The following is a 23,756-nucleotide window of genomic DNA, read 5'->3' as shown; positions in this document are numbered from 1 at the left end:
ATGTGAGCTTTAATAAAGTAAGTGAGGCAAAACATAATTAATAAATAAGTAAATTAATTAATTTAAAAAAACAAAACAAAATAAAACTCTGTGAAGTAGGACCAGGGATATGGGGAGGGGTGGTAGGGTAGCAGACATATAAAACTTTTCATCTAATATCATTCTATACTATTTTTACCTTGCACATGTATTACTTATAAAGTGAAAAGTACCACTTAAAACAGTGTTGCTAACACTAATAGCAACTAATACTTACTGAGTGCTTTTTACATGGCAGGAACATTCTAAGTACTTTTACATGTACTAACATTTAATTCTCACAGTATCCCATACAAGGTGGTTGCCGTACTTCCCCACTTTTACAGAAGAAACCAAGGCATACAGAGGTTAAATAATTTGCCCAAGATCACAGCTGGAGAGCCTGAACTGAAATCTAGCTGTCTGACTCTAGAGTCCATACTTTTAACCACTATATTATACTGCCTCTGCTACTTAACATTAAGAAGAATAAAACTCAAAGGATCACTAAAATACAAAAAGCCTACTCTCCAACTCCACCGAGAAATAAATATCAATAGTTTTACGTGGCAATCTTGAGGATATTGTCTCTGAAGTTGCTTGTAGACTCTAAAATCATAACCCATAAAAACCAGGAAATCAGTTGCACTAAACAGCACTTTAAAAACATCTAACCACAAGCCTTTACAACAGAAAAACATAATTCAACTTTTACTCACTGCTTTCTACTTGATTAACCCAGGAGGGCATACAAGAAAGAACAATACTGTGTCCTTCAGCTCTCCAGTTAAGTCAGATGCTCTTCCCTGGATTCTCATAGTTAGCTCTATCCCTTCCTTATGATTTTACTCCAAAAGTCACCTTTTCTCCAGACAAAAATGTCAAACACACAAAAAATTTTTTAATATCTTCTTCCCAACTTCAGACCCTACTTCACTGCTTCACTCTTTTCTCCTTAGCACATACCATTGTCTAAGATGCCATACACTTTTGGTTCCTTGTCTCTCTGTCCCACTAAAATGCAAGCTCCATGAAGAAGGAATTTTTTGTGTTTTGTTCACTGTATCCTCAGCACCTACAACACCCGACATATAGTAAGCACTCAATATTTGCTGATCAAAGTATAAATAAACAGAGTTCCCACGAGGTCTGAGCCTCACCAGCCCCTTCCCCAGGAGACCCTTGCAGGAGGCCAGCCCCTGCTCCACGGTAACAATGTGAGACTGAAAAGCTGTGATCAAAACTGCTAATATGTCGGAGGAGATGCAACAGGACTCAGTGGAGTGTGCTACTCAGGCACACTTCAGGCGGAGAAATATAACAGAGAGAAGAACACTGCAGCCCACATTAAGCAGGAATTTGACAGGGCCAGTCTGGTGGCATAGTGGTTAAGTTCACGTGCTCCACTTCAGTGACCTAAGGTTTGCAAGTTTGGATCCTGGGCACAGACCTATACACCACTCATCAAGCCATGCTGTGGTGGCATCCCACATACAAAACAGAGGAAGACTGCCATTGACGTTAGCTCAGCAACAATCTTCCTCAAGCAAAAAGAGGAAGACTGGCAACAGATGTTAGCTCAGGGCCAATCTTTCTAACAAAAAAAAAAAAGGAGTTTGACAAGAAATACAATCCCACCCAGCACTGTATCAGGCGGAGGAACTTCAGTAGTTAGGTGACACGAAACCAAACATTTCATCTACTTCTACCTGAGCCAAGTGGCCATTCTTCTGCTCAAATCTGGTTAAAAGCATGGACTATGTCACACACCCAGAAATCCATCCAAAAACAAGGACTGCAGCCTAACTTCCAAATACTAGAGACTGAAATCTTCAGCCTTGCCTAAGGGAACATCTCAATCTTTGAACGTTTATTGCGTTGTTTTGTACAAAGCATTCTCTATACTAATTTGATGTGGTTATAAAACAATTAGCAAACAAAACAAAAGGTATAAATAAAAATGACAAACTTTAAAAGTAAATGTTCTCCATAGTTTTGAAGTTAATATTGATAGTTTTAATTTTACACAAGAAAGAACACATTGATGGTTTACTTAGGCCCTAAACCCTTCTCTACATAGTAAAGCATTACCTAGGAAGTGAAAATATTCAGCTTAGCAATACTTTCTACTAATATTTCCATTTACTAAGGACATTTATTATTGACTGAGAAATATATTAGATATGCTTTGAAGTAATTTCCTTGCCTGAACAAAAACCAAAACCATCAACTGCTCATTAAAAACATCATACACAAAAATCCTTGGAATAAAATTATGCAAGCTATTAACGTAAAAGTTCCAAAGCAAACAGAAAAATTTTGAGGTGTTTGTGCTTCATAGTAGGATGGAAGGATGGTACTTGGAGGTAGAGCAGAGAAGCCATACAAACATAACAGTGAATTTTAAAGTACCCGTGTTTTTTGGCTAATAAAGAACTTGTATCTTTGGAACAAAAAAAGCATTCTACTCATAAAATAAAGCAAAACAGAATACTGAATCTCAGGAATAGAAATCTTGCTTTACATCAGAATCACCTAGAGATGCACAACAGAGTCCCATGTCCTTCCCCAGAAGATTCTGATTCTATAAAATGAGAGGATGGAGCCAGGAATCTTTGTTTCTAAAAGTCTCCAACATGATTCTAAAGCAGTTTAACCACTCATGAGATGCTTAATATCCTCTTAGAACACACTGCCTCTAGGTGTCATCCAACATGTGTTTGACTATCCCCAGGGACAAAAAATTCACCACCTCCCAAAATACTGTATTGCTTATGTTGAAATGAAATCTGCCTTCTTTTACTTTTTCTCCTACCTCTAATTTCTATGTAACTGGGTATGAAACTGAAAGATATTAGTATTCAATATCAACAGTACTCAGGCACTGCATATCACTCAGGAAAGAAAAAAATCTAAATACCCTTCAGGAACTTGCTTCAATCTAATTTTGGGAAAATCTTATTAAATTTGTAAAAAGAAAAAAAAATCTTCAGATGTGAACATAATTGATCCATAAGATCTATTTTTAGGAATTTATCTAGAGATATACTAAACTGTATTTGTAGTATTTTGTGCCAAAACCTGGATGGCGGTTGCAATGGATCAAATATTTATGTCCCCCCAAAATTCACGGTGAAATCCTAACCCCAAATGCGATAGTATAAGAAGGTAGGGCTGGGGCCGGCTGGGTGGCACAGTGGTTAAGTGCACATGTTCCGCTCCAGTGGTCCAGGGTTCGCCGGTTCAGATCCCGGGTGCGGACATGGCACCGCTTGGCAAGCCATGATGTGGTAGGCATCCCACATATAAAAAGTAGAGGAAGATGGGCACGGATGTTAGCTCACAGCCAGTCTTCCTCAGCAACAAAGAGAAGGATTGGCAGCAGATGTTAGCTCGGGGCTAATCTTCCTCAAAAAAAAAAAGGAGGTAGGGCCTTTGGGAGGCAATTAGGTCTTGAGGGTGGAAGCCTCATGAATGGGATCAGCATCCTTAATAAAAGGGACCCAGAGAGCTGTCTTGCTCTCTTTTGACCATGTAAGGATACAGTAAGAAGTATGCAACCTGGAAGAGGGCCCTCATCAGAACTTGACCATGCTGGCACCCTGATCTCAGACTTCCAGCCTCCAGAACTATGAGAAACAAATTTCTGTTGTTTATAAGCTACTCAGTCTATGGTGCTTTGTTATGGAAGCTCAAATGTACCAAGACAGTGGTTATATGGATATTCATTACATTAATCCCTTTATTTCTAAATCCAAAATATTCCATTTCAAAAGAATTTAGAATTCTAAAGATGTACGTAGTAAGCTCCCTGCAACTTTGAGGAGAAAGTGCAAACAAATGTCTGCCAATAGGTCATCTGAATAAATTACAGTGTATACACTACATAGTAATTAAAAATTACAGTATACAAACTTTTTTTCGTGAAAAGATATAAAAAGCATATTACAAAACAGTTTCTGTAATATGATCCCAATTTATATATCTAGAAGGATGCAAAACGAAACATTACTCTGAGAAATGGGATCACGGGTAATTTCTTTTTCTATTTGTTTATCTATACTTTCTAAATTCTACATAATGAACGTTATCATAAGTGCAATTAAACGTTAAATAGTAGCTATTTAAAATCTAATATAGTGACATCCTAGAAGATGGTAGAGTAGGAAGCTCCAGGAATCCGTCCCTCCACCTAAACAACTATTGAGCTGGCAGGAACTGTCTGAAGTAACTATTGTGCAATTCTGAAGTCTTGTTAAACACTTGCAGCATCCAAGAGAGAACAGTAGTATTCACAATAGCCAAAAGGTAGAAACAGTCCAAGTTCCATCAACAGATGAGTGGATGAACAAAATGCGATATATACATACAATGGAATATTATTCGGCCATAAAAAAGGAATGAGATTCTGACACATGCTATAACACAGATAAACCTTGAAAACATTATACTAAGTCAAATAAGCCAGATGCAAAAAGACAAATATTGTATAATTCCACTTATGTGAGGTATCTAGAATAGGTAAATTCATAAATACAGAAGGTAGAACAGAGGTTACTAGGGGCCAGGGGCAGGGAAATTGGGGATTTATTATTTAATGAATAGAGATTCACTCTGGGATGATGAAAAGGTTCAGGGAAAAGATAGTGGTGATGGTTACACAACACTGTGAATGTATTTAATGTCCCTGAATTGTACACAAAAATGGGTGAAATAATAAACGTTATATATGTGGTGTCATCAAATATTTGAAAAGTGATCAAAGTAGTTTAAATAACCTCTGCCTCTCATAATCTTCCATTATTTAGACAACATTTTATTATAAGTGAACTGTCAAGCTCTTGTTAGAAACTTCCACAAATTTCAAATTAGTAGAATTCAAAATAAGGACAATTCATTGTATTACACAAAAACTTCTGGATAATTATCAGATGCATTTTCTACATTATACTTTGGTAGGAAAAAAATAATCTCACTTTGTTCTCACACACACAAGTAGGATATGCAAACTTCCCTGTTATTGTTTCAGTCACTTTTTCTTCTAAAAATCTGGATTATGTATTTATTAAAATTCATAGAACTATATACCTAAAAAAGATTAATTTTAATGTATGTAAATTTATTTCCACAGACTTGAATTCTAAAAGAATGAGTAGAATTAAAATTCAAGCAAAGGGTAAGAAATAATTTACTAGTGATTATTATACACTGATTCAATGAAATGAACATAATGAGACCCGAGGGGCTGGCCCCGTGGCCGAGTGGTTAAGGCAGCGTCCCACATGCCACAACTAGAAGGACCCACAACGAAGAATATACAACTATGTACTGGGGGGCTTTGGGGAGAAAAGGGAAAAAAAAAATTTAAAAAAAAGGAGACCGGAGTTGTATTGCTAGCTCTCTAATAAACTCTCCTTGTAACTTTTAAGCTCACCAATTCCTTCCCTAAGCCCTCACGTCCTTATTTATAAAATTAGGTGATCACTAAGGTCTCTCCCAACACCAATAACTAATCCTAGTTCTTAGATATGGTTAGACTGCAAGGTATTTTAAAAGCATGGAAAAAACCTCAGCACCTTTGAATGTCTGTTTTCTATTTAGCTAAGCATTATTAACCTTTAAAATCCTAGGGTTTATGGTTTTTTTTTTGCTTTTTGAGGAAGAACAGCCCTGAAGAACATCAGCTGCCAATCCTCCTCTTTTTGCTGAGGAAGACTGGCCCTGAGCTAACATCCATGCCTATCTTCCTCTACTTTATATGCAGAACACCTGCCACAGCGTGGCTTGATAAGTGATGCGTAGGTCCGCACCTGGGATCCAAACCAGAAAACCCTGGGCCGCTGAAGGAGAACATACAAACTTAGCCGCTGCACCACGGGGCCGGCCCCACCTAGGACATTTTTTAAGTGAAAAACCACAGGTATAATAAAATTTCATGTGTTCAGATATTCATAATGTTGATCCTGGTGGAGAGTAGTTCTGGGTATAAACAAAGGCCACATGGCTGAATGGATGCTGACCCTAGCAATATCCTATATAGTAGCTTCTTTAAAAAGTCCCTGACAGGGGCTGGCCCTGTGGCCAAGTGGTTAAGTTCATGCGCTCTGCTTCAGCAGCCTGGGATTTGCTGGTTCAGGTCCTGGGTGCAGACTTAACACACCACTCATCAGGCCGTGCTGAGGCAGCGTCCCACAAAGAACTAGAATGACTTACAACTGGGATATATAACTATGTACTGGGGCTTTGGGGAGGGGGAAAAACAGTCCCTGACAATGAACTGCATTCACTTATTTAGCTCATAGAACTTCAGAAACAGGTGCAGCTATGCAAGCACTCAGAAAATATAACAAAGCCATTCTGCATTTCTTTAAACAAGGACATTGTCTTTTTTCTTTTTTTACTTTACCTTATTTTTTCAGTTTTATTGAGGTATAATTGACAAAATTGTAAAATTATTAAATCTGCAATTTTTCTACTTTTCAAATTTACATATAGCAGTATTCACTTTCCTGGCACACACTTTTATAAGTTTTAGCAGTACATAGACTCTTGTAACCACTACCATAAACAGAACACAAAACAATTTCAACACTCCCAAAGAATTCCCTCACACTGCCCCTTTTAGTCAAACCCTCCCTCCACCCCTAAACCCTGGGCAACCTCTGATCTGTTCTCGGTGCCTATAGCTTTGTCTTTTTCAGAAGGTCATGTAAATGGAATCGTTCAGAATATAATCTTATGAGACTGCCATAATACCTTTAATATTCACACCCATGTTATTGGTGTATCAATAGTTGGTTCCTTTTTATTGCTAAATAGCACTCCATAATAGATATACCAGTTTCTTTATCCATTCACCCACAGGAGGATCTTTGGGTTGTTTCCAGTAGGGTTGCTAGAAACATTCACAGACATTCTTGTGCAAACATCAAGGTTATACTGCTCTAAGACAAATTTCTAGAAGTGGGATCATTGGGACATACGGTAATTGTATATTTAACTTTGTAACAAACTGCCAGACTTTTTCCAGAGTCTGCATTCTCACCAGCAGCAGGAGAGTTCTAGTTAATTCTCATCCTTATCAACACTCAGTACTGTCAGAATTTTTTTATTTTAGCCATTCTAAAAGGGATGTAAATGGTACCTCACTGTGGTTTTAACTTGCATTTCCCTAATGACTAATGATGAGCATCTTTGCATGTGCTTATATGCCATCCAAATATCATCTTCAGGGAAACGTCTGTTCAAATCTTTCATCCATTTTTAAAATTGGGTTGTCAAGTTTTCTTTTTTCGCCCATGTTGAGTTTGGAAAGTTCTTCGTAAATTCTGGATACAAGTCCCTTCTCAGATATGTCGTTTATAAATACATTCTCTCAGTTCATGGCTTATCTTTTCATTCTCTTAACTGTGTTCTTCACAGAAAAAAGTTTTAAATTTTGATGAAGTTCATTTCATCAATTTTTCCTTTCATGGATCACGCTTTTTGGTGCTGTTATCTAAGAGCTCTTTGCCAAAACAAAGGTCAAGAAGACTTTTTCCAATGCTTTCTTCCAAGGGTTTTATTGCTTTGTGTTTTACATTTAGGTTTATGATCCGTTTTGAGTTAATTTTTGTATATATTATATATTATATAGGTTGAGGCTCACTTTTTAACATACTGATGGCCCAGTTTTTCCAACACCATATATTGAAAAGACTGTCCTTTTTCCATGGAATTATGTTTGCATTTGTGTCAAAAAACTAGTTGACTCTATTTGTGTAAGTCTATTTCTGGGCTCTCTATTCCATTTCTTTAGCCAATATATCACACTGTCTTCATTAGCGTAGTTTTTCATACATCTTAAAATTGGATATTGTGAGTCTTCTCCCTTTGTAGTTCTTTTTCAGAATTGTTTTGGCTATTCTAGTTCCTTTAAGTTTCCATACATAATTTTTTTAAATCAAGGCCATAGTAGCCACTTCATTAGTGGTTTCCTTGCCCTCCAGAAAATCACCATTTTTACTGTTGCACTTTATCTTGTCAAAACCAGTTCAGGGACCAGCCCCATGGTGGAGTGGTTAAGTTCACGTGTTCCACTTTGGCGGCCCAGGGTTTCGCCGGTTTGAATCCTGGGCGTGGGAATGGCAACGCTCATCAAGCCATGCTGAGGCGGCGTCCACATGCCCCAACTAGAAGGACCCACAGCTAAATATACACAACTAGGTACTAGAGGTCTTTGGGGAGAAAAAGGAAAAATAAAATGTTATGAAAACACCCAGTTCAAAATTTCTCTAAATATGATATTATATAGATGTTCATAATTTTTGTTTTTTTGAGTAAGACTAGCCCTGAGCTAACATCTGTGCCCATCTTCTTCTACTTTATATGTGGGACACCTGCCACAGCATGGCTTGATAAGCAATGCGTAGGTCCACACCCGGAATCCAAACCCCAGGCCGCCAAAGCAGAGTGCGCAAACTTAACCACTATACCACTGGGCCGGCCCCTAGATGTTCATAACTTTTAACCCAATACATCCAGTACCAAAAACTTATCTGAAAAACACAAACATAGATATAAAAATGTGTTCTACGTAGTATCATTTACAAAGCAAAAATAGATCTCCAAGTCCAACAAAAGGGAAAAGGTTAAATGATGGATAGTGGTGAAAATGTTCAGAATACGTTAAGTTAAAAAAATAGGTATACAGTATGCAATTTCTTTTGATGAAATATAGCATATTTCAGAAGAAAATATACTAAAAGTATTATTTCTGGATAGCATTATTACACATGACTTTTGTCTTCACAGTTTCAGGAAGTTTTAAAACTTTCTACAATGAACATGTGTCAACTTAAAATGGGATAAAAACTTTATTTTATTAAAAAAAAGTTACTACCACTCACACAGCAAAATACAGGTACTTCTGTATTAGCTTGTACATTATTAGCATCAAGTTTGTTTACAGGATATGAATAATCCACATGATAATGTTTTAGGAGAGTTTACTCTAAACCCTACAAATTCTTCTATTCTACTTGTCATGACAGTGACAACACGATTTTCTCTATGCTTGCCTTCATGTTTAACTTTGGACAGAATTCTACGCACGTTAATATTTTAAATTACACCATTAATGAATGACACATACGGAAAAGATATTTGCAACATGTAATACATCTGACAAATGACTAAGTCCCTTTATGCAAGCAGTCTTTATCTTATTTAAAACGAAAAAATCTAAAACAATGGGCAAAGGACAAGTATACATAATTTGCATAAATATTACAAAAGGCCAGCGACATGAAAGTAAGCTAAATTTCATTCAAAATTAAAAGAAATAAGCATCAGAAAGGCTGATTTATCAGAATTGCAAATTTTATAGTTTGACAATACTCATGTATGTTATAGAATATAAACATATTTTTGAAGGGTAATTTGATTATCTAGTAAAATTTAAATACACATACCCTTTAATCCAGCAGATCCATTTACAAAAGTATAAAAGATGTGTAAAAATGTCCCTTTCAGCTTTGTTTATAAGAGTAAAAAACTGAAAACAATTGTCCATGAATAAGGGAATAGCTAAATAGTTAAAATACAGCCTTAACAATTGGAATATTGTGCAAGTTACAAATAATGACATAATCCATAAATATTGATAATTGAATGCTCTCCAAGATAACCTGATAAGTCTAAAAAAAAGCAATATGCAGAAAAATATTTATAATATAACCACGTTTATAGTTTAACAATGCATATATATGTTTGTATATAAACAGCACATTTCTGGGGAATTACACAACAAATAGTTAAATGATTTTCCAGGGAGAGAAAGGACTTTCATACTGAACTGTTTTCCTAAAGAAAAATAATAAATGAACGCCCTTAATATCATGTCCCTCATTACATCTTTAATGTTAAGAAATTTAAATTCCTGTATGATAGGTTAACTCCATAATGAACTTAGTATTTTTTCCCACCAAATCAACTAACCTAAATTTAAATAGCTCCAAGCTGAAGATGAGATATGACAAGGTCTCGCATGGGAAGGTTTATAAATTAAAGCAGAGAAGAAATAATGTGGAAAAAATAGGTAGCTAACTAGGTCTGGGGCTAGAACGTTCCATGATTACTTTATAACAAATGTCTGATGACGTCCAGTGTTAGAAACACAGTAACTTTCCACTACTTTTAGTACTATAATAATATCCTTTCGTTTGTAATAAAATATATTATCACCAGTCCAATAGTGAATTCATTAAAACTGAAGACAGTAGTTAAGCAGTTGAACACATTCAATTACCAACAAATAAATTTCTTTTTTAAAAAAGAGAGAACAAGTGTTGGTGAAGACATAGAGAAATTAGAACCCTCATAGACTGTTGGTAAAATGGTGCAGCTACTTTGGAAAACAGTCTGGCAGTTCCTCAAATGGTTACACTTAAGAGTTATCATATGACCCAGTAATTCTATACCTGGGTAAATACCCAAGAGAAATTAAAATATATGTCCACAGTGCAACTGGTATACAAATGTTCACATCAGCATTATAATAGCCAATTAGTGGAAAACAACCCAAATGTCCATCAACTTTGAATAGATAAATGAAACGTCCATACAATGAAACATTATTTAACAATAAAAAGGAATGAGGTACTGACACATGCCACAACATATACGAACCTTGAAAACACTATGCTAGGTGAAAGAAGCCAGTAACAGAAGACCATGTATGATTCCATTTATATGAAATGTAAACCTATACATTTACAGAATAGGCAAATCTACAGTCACAGAAAGTAGACTGGTTGCCTACGGATTGGGGAGAAATGAGGAGTGACTGCTAATGGGTTTAGGATTTCTTTTTTGGGTGATGAAAATGTTCTAAAATTGATTGTGGTGATGGTTGTACCACTCTGTCATTATACTAAAAACCACTAATTGTACATTTAAATGGGTGAATTTTATGGTATATCAATTATATCTCAATAAAGCTGTTGTTTTTTTCTAAAAAAAAAAAAAGAGGAAGGGAAATCTATTCAGTAACTCTTAAGAGGCGTATCAATCAAATGCAACTGTGAACCTTATTTTGTCCTTGATTCAAACTAACTTAAACGTCTATCTATGAGACACCTGAGGAAATATGAACACTGATTAGACGGAGGATAATACTAAGGTATTATTGTTTATTAAGTGTAAGAATACTACAATTACGTTTTTTAACTTATCTTTTAGGGACTCCAGCATAAGGATATGATGTCTGGGGTTTACTTTAAAACAATCTAATTGTGGAGAGAGGGGGTAAGAGGGAGAGAACCTATGAGCTTATTCACAGTAAACTGAGTCTTAAAATATAAGTTGGAGTTCACCAGGCTAAAGAGGGCAGGAGAAAAATTGAAACGGGCATTCCAGACAGATAACAGCTTAGGCAATGGCACTGTCAAAGAAGATCATGAAGGGCTTTGTATGTCACACAAAGGAATTTTTAGGGGCCAGCCCAGGGGCGCAGCGGTTAAGTTCTCATGTTCCGCTTCTCGGCAGCCCCGGGTTTGCCAATTCGGATCCCAAGTGTGGACACAGCACCGTTTGGCAAAAGCCATGCTGTGGTAGACGTCCCACATATAAAGCACAGGAAAATGGGCATGGACGTTAGCTCAGGGCCAGTCTTCCTCAGCAAAAGAGGAGGACTGGCAGCAGATGTTAGCTAAGGGCTAATCTTCTTCTTCTTCAAAAAAAGGAATTTTTACTTAATTTTTTGGAAGATGAGCTGACAGCTTCTTTCTTTTTTTTTTTGTGGGGACAAGTCAAATTAGAGATTTAGAAAGGGTTAGTCTAGTGATATCATAGACTGGAGGGGCATAAAACAGAGTAAAGAGGCGACTGTCACTATCCAAGTGAGTACAACTGAGCATGAACTTACACAGTGGCAGTAGGAATGAAGAGGAGGAGCTAAATACCAAAGACATGAAGCACTAAAAATAATCGGATATGTAGCAAGAGGAAGCAGAAATGATCTGAAGTGGTTTCCAGCTTCAGGCTTGTGTGACTGGGTAGACACTGTCCAATATCCAAGAGAGTGAAGACAGCAGGGGCTTATGGGAAGAGGTAGAGTCCAGTGTAGTGTTTACGTCTTTAGTGTAAATAGGACATACTGGTGGAAACGTCTAACAGGCAGGCAAAAACTCAAAACAGGTCTAATTAGAGAAGCAGACTTAAAAGTCTTCAGGACATATCTGGTAGCTGGAACAATAACCCAGGGGAGCTTGTTTGGGACAATTCACACACCATAGAAATTAAACCTATTTTACAAGTTCCCTCCCTACTCCATCTTGTTAAGAATTAATTCATTCAAGGTATATACATGGGCAAGATGTGCTTAATCTTATATTTAGAAGGCTTTATATATATTGAGGAGGAGAAAAACTACACATATATTTGCTAAACTTGACCAAAATTATTATTTAACAAAATGCATACATGCAGTGTGTTATCAAAACACAAATACAGCTATAAAAATGTACTTTTCTGGGGCCGGCCCAGTGGTGCAGCAGTTAAGTTTGCACATTCTACTTCAGCAGCCCGGGGTTCGCCAGTTCAGATCCCGGGTGTGGCCATGGCACCGCTTGGCAAGCCATGCTGTGGTAGGCATCCCACATATAAAGTAGGGGAAGATGGGCATGGATGTTAGCTCAGGGCCAGTCTTCCTCAGCAAAAAAAAAAAGAGGATTGGCAGCAGTTAGCTCAGGGCTAATCTTCCACCAAAAAAAGGTGGGGGTGGGGCCACCCAGTGGTGCAGTGGTTAAGTGCGCACGCTCCACTTCTCAGCAGGCCCGGGTTCGCCGGTTCAGATCCTGGATGCAGACATGGCACTGCTTGGCAAAAGCCATGCTGTGATAGGCGTCCCATATATAAAGTAGAGGAAGATGGGCATGGATGTTAGCTCAGGGCCAGTCTTCCTCAGCAAAAAGAGGAGGATTGGCAGCAGTTAGCTCAGGGCTAATCTTCCTAAAAAAAAAAAAAGTACTTTTCTAATTATTCTGATTCTTTTAATGTATCAAGAACCATAAGAACACTCATAACATTTACAGTTACTAAAAATTCTCCACTTTTTAAGACATTCCTGCACTTCTAGTCTGTTTTTAAAAGATCTAATGTTAACTGATATTCTAAAAAGTAAGGGTCAAACAGAACTGAGTTTAATTGTTGTTTTCTTCATTAGATTTTCCAAATGAAGTTAAGTAATCTTCACCTTCATGGGATTACAGAAGTCAAGGCTGGTATAGCTAGCAGGTTTTGCTGATGCCTGTCGTTATTGCTGCTCCAAAATTCTTAACCTCTCTTAAATAGGTTTTATAATATTTAAATTACAAGAGGAGCCCTATACAAAGATCCTAATTTGCTATATTACTATATAACCAAGATTTCAATCTTAATTATTGTCTAGCTAAACCTTCAGTCACCAAGACCATCAGATCTAATTGAGGCAACCTGGCAACTATAGATAACATGTCACTGATGGAAAAACCCAAATAAAATTCAATTTCTTCCCAAAAGGAAAAGCACAACTAGAGGAACTGAGCAGTCCAAATATTCAGCCACTAGTCTACCACTATGTTCTAGACTAGGGGTTGAACAACCAAGGCCTATGGAGAAAATTCAACATCAGTAATGCCTTGAAATTGCATGCAGAATTTGGAGGAAGGGGGGCTGTCATGCTCAAAGGATGTGAATCTCCCAAAAGATTAAGTATTACTCTTTTAGCTCAATGCCAAATGCTAAGGAAATTCAAAGATAAGTAAGAGCCAGCGGCATTTCTTAAAGAGCTCATAATCTAAGAGTTTATTTAGACTCACACTACCAGGTTTGGTCACAGCAGAGGAAAAATTTTTTAAGCTAGAAATAAGTGATTTCCTCAATACAATACTTATATGTCCTTAGTAATTTTTCCAGTTTTACCATTTACTAGCATCGTTTTTTTATTTAAGGAACCTCTCTGTACAAAATTTATTCCACAATTTACCAATAAAAAAATAACTTCGGGGGAGGCCCCATGGCCGAGTGGTTAAGGTCGCACCCTCCAACTCAGCGGCCCAGGGTTGCACCAGTTCAAATCCTGGGCACAGACATGGCACCGCTTGTTGAGCCATGCAGAGGCGGCATCCCACATGCCACAATTAGAATGACCCACAATTATGTACCGGGGGGCTTTGGGGAGAACAAGGAAAAATAAAATCTTTAAAAAAAAAAAAAAAAACTTCGAAAAACACGGTTATAAAAGAAAGGTGAGGACTTAGTTAAAAACTCAGGAAGTGCTCTCCTCATTTTAAAGCCCTATTAACATAAGATTCCTTACATCTTAATCTGAATTCTACAGAATTTCAATATCTTCAGTAAGACTTTTCTTTGTCTAGCAAATCTTCTGTCATTCTTATTTAGAGCAAATATTGAAACATGATTAACAAATTCCAAAGAACTCAGAGTAGAAACCCTGAGGACACAGTTATTATACTTTTTTTTTTTTTAACATTAGCCCTGAAGTTGTTCCACAGGGCTTAATCCTTAATGGCTTAAATACATCATTATTCTCATCCCTTTTTAGCCAATGGGAGAAACAGCAGTTAAAGTGGTAAGACCAAGATAGGCCTTCTTAAGTAATAAGTGTTTTGTTTTTTTTAAACTCAACTACCAGAACTCAAATGAGCTTTGCCCCCTTCCACGTCAGAAGGGTGGCTATACACCCACTCCAACAGTGCTACACTGCCACTGCTCAAAAGAATTCAGAATTCCTTTTCTGAGAACTGCCTTCAGAGCCTATTGTACAACTTCTTAATGAACTTATCAGTGGCAAATCTTTACTACTTTAGTATGGACTTTGTTTTGTTTAACATCCAAAAGTGATTCAGATTCAACTTGGTAGATAAGGTAAATAATCTGAGTTAATACTATTTTTTAGTAAAAAATGGCATATGACTATAAAGTATTACACAAATTTTACCTGTTCCTCTAATAATTTCAAAATAAAAGTTTCAAATTATACAAAAAATATTCTTTTGAATAATAAAACTCCTTTTGTTTTGCCTTATAAGTAACTCCAAAACCAGTTTTCTAAGCTTTAAGTCATTCTGTTTCTCTAAAGGATTACTACATATCGTCCAAGTTTTTGTAACTTTGCCAATTCTTAATAGTATCTTATAAATGGAGCCATGGTTATTTTCAACAAGGTAGTAATCATTCACTGTTTACAATCCAAATTACTATGTATGCTAATAAGTGAGCAACACAATACAAATTATTTCAAGTATTTATCCCTCAAATTAAATATAAACTGCCCATGCAGCAAATATAGCAAAGCAGATAACTAAAGAATTATGAAATCTGGAAATCCAAATACAGAACAGACTAAAACTATGGCACTGGAGCCAGCCCTGTGGCCGAGTGGTTAAGTTCGCACGGTCTGCTTCGGCGGTCCAGGGTTTCACTGGTTTGGAACATGGGCGCGCACATGGTGCACTGCTCATCTAGCCATGCTGAGGTGGCGTCCCACATGCCACAGCTAGAAGGACCCACAACTAAAAATATACAACTATGTACCAGGGAGCTTTGGGGAGAAAAAGGAAAATAAAAATCTTAAAAAAAAAAACTTTCTGCAATATGATTTATCATTCTCTAATTCAAGTAATCCAAGAACACACAAAAAAATTCCAATTTTTCCAATGGATTTAAGAGATGTAATCGGAAGACATCATAACGATCTCCCCCCACAATTTAGAGGGGCAGATAATTACCCTTGTGACCTTTACATTTAAGTGAAATTTAAAATAGTTCCTTATAAAATGTTCCATAAACTTAATTTTCTTAAAATTCCACTTTCATACCTTCAAACATCATCCTAAGTGGTCAAAGATCTCAGTAATAGAATAACACAGGCTTTAGGGTCAAGCAGTCTAGCTTTACAACTTTCTAGCTGAGGACCTCTGGGTAAGTTAAATGAGCTCTATGTGACTCAGTTTCTCTCTATATAAAACGAAAGTAATAGTAACCATACCTCATAGGAGGATTATATGAGACATTCTATATAAAGTATACGGCACATAGTAAGCACTCAATAAACGTTAGCTAGTAATACCTACATTACTGTACTAAGGGTAGTAGCGTGTATCTGGAATTAGATACGGCATTCAAAGTTTTAGCATATTTTAAGTGCTCACTCTACTTACCGTGCCAATAGGTTCACAACAGTAACCCAATGTATTATTTGTGTTATAACAAAAACATCTGTATATCTGTTATTAAAACAAATCAAGATTTTTCACAACAGTAACCCAATGTATTATTTGTGTTATAACAAAAACATCTGTATATCTGTTATTAAAACAAATCAAGATTTTTTTTTAATTAATTTTTTTTTGAGGAAGATTAGCCCTGAGCTAACATCTGCTGCCAATCCTCCTCTTTTTGCTGAGGAAGACTGGCTCTGAGCTAACATCCGTGCCCATCCTCCTCTACTTTCTATGTGAGATGCCTACCATAGCATGGCTTGCCAAGTAGTGCCATGTCCACCCCTGGGATCTGAAACTGGCGAACTCCAGGCCGCCAAGCAGTATGTGCACACTTAACTGCTGTGCCACCGGGCCGGCCCCCCAAGTAAAGATGTTTAAAGTGGACTATTCACTTTCTATCTTAAATACATATTCCAAAATCTAAATTTTCCAATTCTCATATTGAAGAATATTTAAATAATATCAAACCTTGGCAATCTGAACTAAAATTACCCCTTCAATTTAGTATCTATCATTCCATTTACTTCAGAATTAACTTATTTAAATGTACATAAGCATGAACTATGAGTAACGATTTCTCAATGAATAAAGTTGAAATAAACTAGTTCTGTGTTGTCAGAACACATTCAAAAGGCTCCATCTTACTCAGACATCTATGTAGTTGTATGTGAAACAGTTCAAAAGAAGTTCAGGGACATAAAGCATTAAACCTTTTAAATATGACCTTTCAGCATGATGGAGTTCTGTAGTCCTAAACCCTGAATTTATAACTCTTCCTGACTGTTATTTTCTCATAACTAGATTAGCAGAGGTGGACCAATTTGTAGGATGGCCTCTTTTATTTCACCTGTCTCGAACAGACAGGTTCTTCTGGAACCTTAGACTACAACCATTAATATGAAGTTGTAAAGATGGAACAGAATGTTCTGTCTGGTAGATCATGGTTATGTTGACAAATGTTCTAACTGGCCTTAAAACTTTAAAAGCTTTTGATTTTAACTACCATTTACAATTGCATCAGTAACACCTAAGTCTCACATTTCTGTATTTTAAAGTGTGCACAAAGATTTTTATGAAGATCATTCATAAAAGCTCTAAGGTTACGAATACCTTGTACTTTCTCTTAGTATCTATAAGGCGCTGACTCTTCCTACAGTGCTTTGCCTGGGATGAGTGCTCAATAAACACTGTTTACTAACACAAATCTCTGAAAAGAGGAATCAACATGCTGCAAAAAAGTATTAATTAGGGCCCAAATCCTTCGTTCAAAAAGAAATAATTCGGGGCCGGGCCGGCCCGGGGGGTGCAGCGGTTAAGTTCGCACGTTCCGCTTCTGCACAGCCCGGGGTTCGCCGGTTCGGATCCCGGGTGCGGACATGGCACCGCTCGGCAAGCCACGCTGTGGTAGGCGTCCCACATATAAAGCAGAGGAAGATGGGCACGGATGTTAGCTCAGGGCCAGGCTTCCTCAGCAAAAGAGAGGAGGACTGGCAGTAGATGTTAGCTCAGGGCTCATCTTCCTCATACCACAGCGTGGCTTGCCGAGCGGTGCCATGTCCGCACCCGGGATCCGAACCGGCGAATCCCGGGCCGTGCAGAAGCGGAACGTGCGAACTTAACCGCTGCGCCCCCCGGGCCGGCCCCGAAATAACTGTTATTTTATCAAATTTAAGACAATGATGCTGGCATTTTAAAAATTTTTATCAGAAGATTTCAATGGAAGGTTCTCTCACAACCAGGTCACAAGCGCCACGTGGCTGATGGCAAGTGTAAGACTTCACAGATTCTAAGACACATCTCAATTTCAGACAAGTTAAAAACTAGAAAAATATGCATTATGAAATCAACTTAACAGGGTAAAGGCATAGTCTATAAAATACTGAGGTGCTATCATTTGACATGAAAAAAACCAAAATGCTAAAATTTCACTTAGCCCGCAAAGCCACAGGACATTAACTATGTTTCCATTTACAATGTTACCTTAGCTCACAGCACTCAAGACAAGTTCAGCTTCCAGAAAAGGTTACAACTAAAAGCCTTAAGAGGCATTCTCAAAGCGACCGGGGAAAAATTAAAAAATAAGAAATTTTTAACTGACTGAAAGACTCATCATACAATTGCTTAAAAAAATAGCATTACCTACACAATCTTAAAGTTGTTTAATTTTGTCTTTAAGTTGCCTATCCAAATCCCTTAAAACAGAGATTCTTAATACATCAGTTAACCCTTTGAAAATGTATACAAACTAGTCTGTGTGTGCACATTTTTTCCCCTGGGGAAAATTCATCCATTTCTCAAAAAGATTCATATACCAAAAAGACTAAAATTCACTTTCTTAAAAGAACGGTTTTAACTTTACATTAAGAACTACAGAGTCATAAAAATAGAGTACACTATAATCTGAAGGACACTGCCAGGCACAAAGGTTAAGTTTGGTGGGCTGTTTGGTTGGAGGTGGGGGGGCCGGGGGGCCCCACACACACACAGAAAATAGATTAGTTTATTCTAGAACAAATGAAAATGTATACCTTTTATTTTAAAAAACAACTATTATTTAATAAGTTCCTTAATATAAATCGAAGTGTTAAGTCTGATAAAGAAGCTGCTATTAAGGAAAACTTTGAGTATATAACAAATACTTCCTAAATTATCAGTTTGGAGTTTTCTAAAAATGAAACACACCTATATTTAATTCTCTCAATCAGATTACTGAATAAAGTCAAAACTACAAAAAGCGAAGTGCAGTACTTCAAGCTTTCTATAGCGTTTAAACTTCTATGCTATGCACATCATGAAAGAGACAGGCTTTCTTTCTGATCTCTAGACTCACTGCTATCATGCTTTTAGATAAATAATGAAGGAGTTCCGAGAAGGTTCTATACCAAACCAGTCACACTAAGTTATGATCATTATCAGGAGTTATTTGAAAAGATAGTTCTTTTTAAAGGAATGGGGGTGAACTTGTAAAAAGTCATCATTAACAGCTGACTTGATCAACAATTTATTCTTCCAGTAACATAATAAAATTCCAACTTGCTCCACAGTAGCAAAATTAAGTTCAGAGGTGTTCTCGGTGTTCTAAGCCATCTCTTACTTTGTATTTTGTAATCATTGATGCCCCCCGCCCCCAGAGGAAAAATTCAAAGTAGCAAAGAAATTCAGTTGGTAAATCAATAAGATCAAGAAACTGGACAAAACGATAACAAAGCCAAAAATGATTTTATAATATGCAGAAAAAAAGACTCAAGAAACTACCTTTGCCCAACATACATCCAAACCTTCCCCCCTCAAAGCTAAGAATCACATGGATTTGATATTTAAAAAACAAAAGTAGGATGAATCAAAAAAATTTTGTGAAATACAGGTCTTACAAGTCTCTACCACAACAGATGCCATAGTCAAGAGACTGGAACCAACTATTTCATGGTGAAAAAGATCAGTTAGAAGTCTATTAATATGTAAAAGTTAAAGGAGTTAAATAAGAAAAATTTAAAGAATGGCAGTCCCACTGCCTTCAGAAACTAATTTGCAAAACAGAGAAAAGAGTTTAATTCGAAAACAAACTATACTAAACGTTCGAGGACTATCATTTGATAAGAGAGAACAGTGGCAGAGAAAGGTCTGTGCCAACTTTTAACTGCAGCTGTAGAGGAACACACTAAAAGCCTTGTTTTAAAACAAAAGCAGTAAAATAAAAAACAATGGTTTTAAACCTACCACCAGTGCTAACTGCTCATGACTATAAATTTGCCTTCTTCCAGCAAAGGACCTTTGGGATAAAAGGCCATACAATAAGGAAAAAAGTAGAAGAAAATGAAATTGAACAAAATTCTCTTACAAGACTAAAACATAAAACCTGTCTAAGAATTTTCATACATTTTTTACATGTGACAAAGGTAAAAACACTCAAAGTTTAAGAAATCTAACACATACAACGAAACTGGAGATTAAACTATTCCTTTTAAATAGCAATGAAATTAAAAAGCTTCTAATTTAAATCACATATGCTACAGAGAATCTTCCTTCCATACTGCCTATTCCAAACTGAGGGTTCTCCACACTCCTTTCCAGTTATTTCAGCAAAAATATTACAATTTGCAAGCCATTATTTCCTTTCATTTACAGTTTTTATTTTGTTTTTAACAAACTACACTGGAGTAAGATTATTCTAACTAGTATCCATTTACCCTATCAATTGTCTCAGACATGATACTTTTTGGAAATTAAACTTTATTTCACCAAAGTTACCCAGTATATTATGCTAAAGAATGTTTTGCTAGAAAAGTTATCACAAAATTCCATTTTGTGCAACTAATTGTCCCAGTATCTATAAATGAAAATTTATACAAGAGAATGTTCCTAAACATGGACACGGCAATACTTTCTTCAATCTGTCACTAATAACTTGTATGTTTACTTAGAGACTTTAAATATCTGCATCTGAAAAGTATGGTGACTACAAAAGATAAGTACACAATATTCTAACATGCTTTTACTAGGTATTCAGTGACTATCACAGGCGTGAATATTAAACATTCCCCTATCAATTCTTCACATTTTCCACAAAGTTGACCCAATTTCAAGCCTGAAACTGAGGCTTCTACCTTTAGAAGGGTAGAAAAACAGAAGTAATTGGGTAGTCCTAAAAATACACATCATAAGTACATGACTAAGATATTCATTTAAAACTTTTGCCAAGTTAGCCCCTCCCTTCAAAACAAACTAAGACTGACTCACTGCTCTACTTCACTTAATTCTGGAAATAAAAAAAAAAAGATTAAATTAAATGGATTCTTAAGCACTCATTTCCTCTGTCTCTGCCTCCATCATTTAAAATATTCAATCTTCAACCTGTGATTCGTCCCTTCAAAAATGGTAAAATAAAAACAAAAACAAAATTCTCAGTGTCTCCAAGCTATCCACCTTGGAATAAATTTAAAAAAAAAACAGTCACTGGTTTCAGGAATGGTAATAACCACTGTTGTAAAATTATGGAAAACAATAGAAACAATGTCTATGGTTGCTAAGGAGCCGTCCTACTCAGTGAAACCCTCTCACCTCCGATGATACTTTCCCCTCTGGGACCATCCCATTTGCTCGAGTCAAACACCTGAGCAAAAGGTTTCAATTTTTTCTCCCTAAAGTGGGAAACTACCAATCTCCCTATATACCATGTTCCACCCTCTGTAGCTATTTCTACACGTGGGGGGGGGGGGGGGAGGCAGTCAAGTTGGTGGCAGGGTGAGGACAAAGGGCATTCTGAAACAGCACTGAAGTAAACAGAGAACAAGGACAGAAAGGGGGGTAAATTAAGTTCCCCCCAGTGGATCAGGGCAAGAAGACGCAGGGCCCCCCCCCACCCCCCAGCTTACCACCCCTAGGTTCCTCGTCCTCCTCACCACCCACTGGAATGCCAAGTTGGAACCACCACCACGCCAGAAGCCCATCAAACGCTCAAAATGTCAGGTCACTAGGCGGCCTCTGGAATGACAGGCCAGTACCCCTCCCCCACCCCCACCCCCCAAAAAATAAAGACCCAATCCAGTAAGGGCAGGTCACTCTGCCCTCTGGGGCAGTTCCAGCCGGCGCAGGGATGGTCCTGATGGGGGGGCGGGAGGGAACGGACACACAGACCACCTCTCCGCCCGCACCCCCTCAGCTGGGGAAACAAAACAAAGACGGCCCTCCTCCTCCGGGAGCGCTGCCCTCGCCGGAGAGGCTTTCCTCTTTCCCGGGGCCGGCTGGCCTCCCGCCCCCGCCCCCATGACAAAGAAAAGGCCCCGGGTGAGCCAGGGCCTTCCTGCCTCCACGGGCGGGGGAGGGGGCTGCCGAGGCGAGGAACCCCCCTCACCCGCGCTCCCTCTCGGCCCCGAAAACTGCCGAGCGCGGCGCGGAGCGGGGCCTCGGCGGGGAGGCCTGGGCCGGGGTTGGGGGGGGTACCTTGAAGTAGCCGCCTTCGTAGAGGGTGTTGGGGGGTCCGAAGATGGCCACCTCCCAGTTGTAGAGGTCGGACTCGTCCACCAGGGTGATCCGGAAGCCCTCCACCGGCTCCTCCTGCAGGGACTTCAGCTCGAGCATCAGGGCCTTCTGCGAGCTGGTCATCTGCTGCTGGGCCATCGGGGGGGGGCGGCGGCGGCGGCGGCGGCGGGCCGGGCCCCAGTCCTCGCGCACCGGCCGGGCCGGACCAGGCCCCTCCCCTCCGCTCCTTCGGCCGGGCCGCCCCGGGCCCCTGTCTTCACACGCCCGGCGGGCCGGACCAGGCCCAGACGGCCCGTGGGCCGGCCCGGGTCCTCCTCACCCTCGACGCGGGCCGGGCCGGGCCCCCCTCCTCACGCTCGGGCCCGGCGGGGGAGGGGCTGAGGGAGTTGGGGGAATCCGCTCCCGGTCCCGGGCCTCCCCCCCCCGGAGGGGGCCTCAACCTGGGGGGGGGGAGAGGAGGTGGAGGCGGAGGACGGCGGCGGAGGGCCGGCGATGGTGAGGGGAGGGGGCTGGGCCGGCCCGGGGCGCCGCGCTCGCTCGCCCTCTCGTTCTCCTCGGAGGCCGCCGGGGCCGAAGGGCGCGCGGGGCCGAAGGGCGGGGGAGCGCGGCGCGCGGGGGTCTCGCGGCGGCGGAGGAGGAGAAGAGCGAGAGCGCCGCGCGCCGCGGGAGCGACGGAGCCGAGAAGAAGGAGGAGGGAGGGAGAGAGGGAGGAGGGGCGCGCGCCGGCAGGGAGGGAGGGAGGGAGGGAGGGAGGGAGGGCGGCTCTCGGCGGCTGGCGGCCCGACGCGCGTGCGCGTGCGCGCGCCCCTCCCTCCCCCTTCCTCTCCCTCCTCCTCCTCCTCCCACCTCCCCGCCTCCTCTCCGCCGCCCGGCGCGGTGGCGGCGCTTTGTGACGCCAGCGCGTGTCCCCCACCCTTAAAGGGCCAAGCGACTCTGGGGGCCGGGGGTGGCCGCAGGGGATGCCCTTGGCCCTAACGTGAGGTTGTGCGGCTCGACGCCTTGGTTCCCAAAGCGCGCCCGGGAAGGGACCTCTGGTCCTAGAGTTGTCAGCGCCCTCCTCCCCCAAGTGTATCCACAGGCCTCCGCTCTGGTCCCGTGCAGGCCTCTCCTCGTGACACACAGTCGGCCTCCCTGCACTCAGTAGGTGCTTAACAAGGATGTGCTGAGAATGTGGGTGTTATTGGTGGGAATAAGCGTCCTGGCATCGCTTCCCTCAGGTTCGGCCCTGACGCCAGTGGGTCCTTGGAGGGCAGTGTGTCGCCCGCTTGGGAGGGTGGAGGGCAGTTTCCCATCTAAGAAATGGGGAAGGCAGATGGACCGGCCTCTACTTCCCTTCTTAACTGCAAAGAGGAAGTTGTGGGAAGTAGAGAAATAATAATACACACTGAGCCTGGGTTCCTGGCCCTTTTCTGTGTGATTGGGGCAAGTGCTCTGGCTATCCCTCAGTTTACCCATTTGTAAAATGAAGTCTGGTGGTTGAACTTTGACCCTCTA

At 39.7% G+C, this 23,756-nt stretch overlaps 1 protein-coding gene across 2 annotated transcripts in view; it reads right to left on the bottom strand.

Moving 5' to 3' along the window:
* The window catches only part of UBE2R2 (ubiquitin conjugating enzyme E2 R2), a 113,147-nt gene extending 90,622 nt beyond the window's left edge, over positions 1-22,525 (bottom strand). The window contains exon 1 of one of the 2 annotated variants that reach the window (XM_070590280.1): positions 22,224-22,525. In XM_070590280.1, coding sequence (XP_070446381.1) covers positions 22,224-22,400 — 177 coding nt within the window. In that variant the 5' untranslated portion in view covers positions 22,401-22,525. Of the gene's footprint in view, positions 1-21,655; positions 22,202-22,223 lie in introns of those variants that run through there. The other variant, XM_070590281.1, reaches the window with a different exon arrangement.
* Positions 22,526-23,756: the final 1,231 nt, after the last annotated feature.

This window comes from Equus przewalskii, chromosome 22 (assembly GCF_037783145.1).
Source record: "Equus przewalskii isolate Varuska chromosome 22, EquPr2, whole genome shotgun sequence".
In the NCBI taxonomy this organism is placed as follows: domain Eukaryota; kingdom Metazoa; phylum Chordata; class Mammalia; order Perissodactyla; family Equidae; genus Equus; species Equus przewalskii.
The sequence above is the reverse complement of the archived record's forward strand: the minus strand, read 5'-3'. Positions and strand labels throughout refer to the sequence as shown.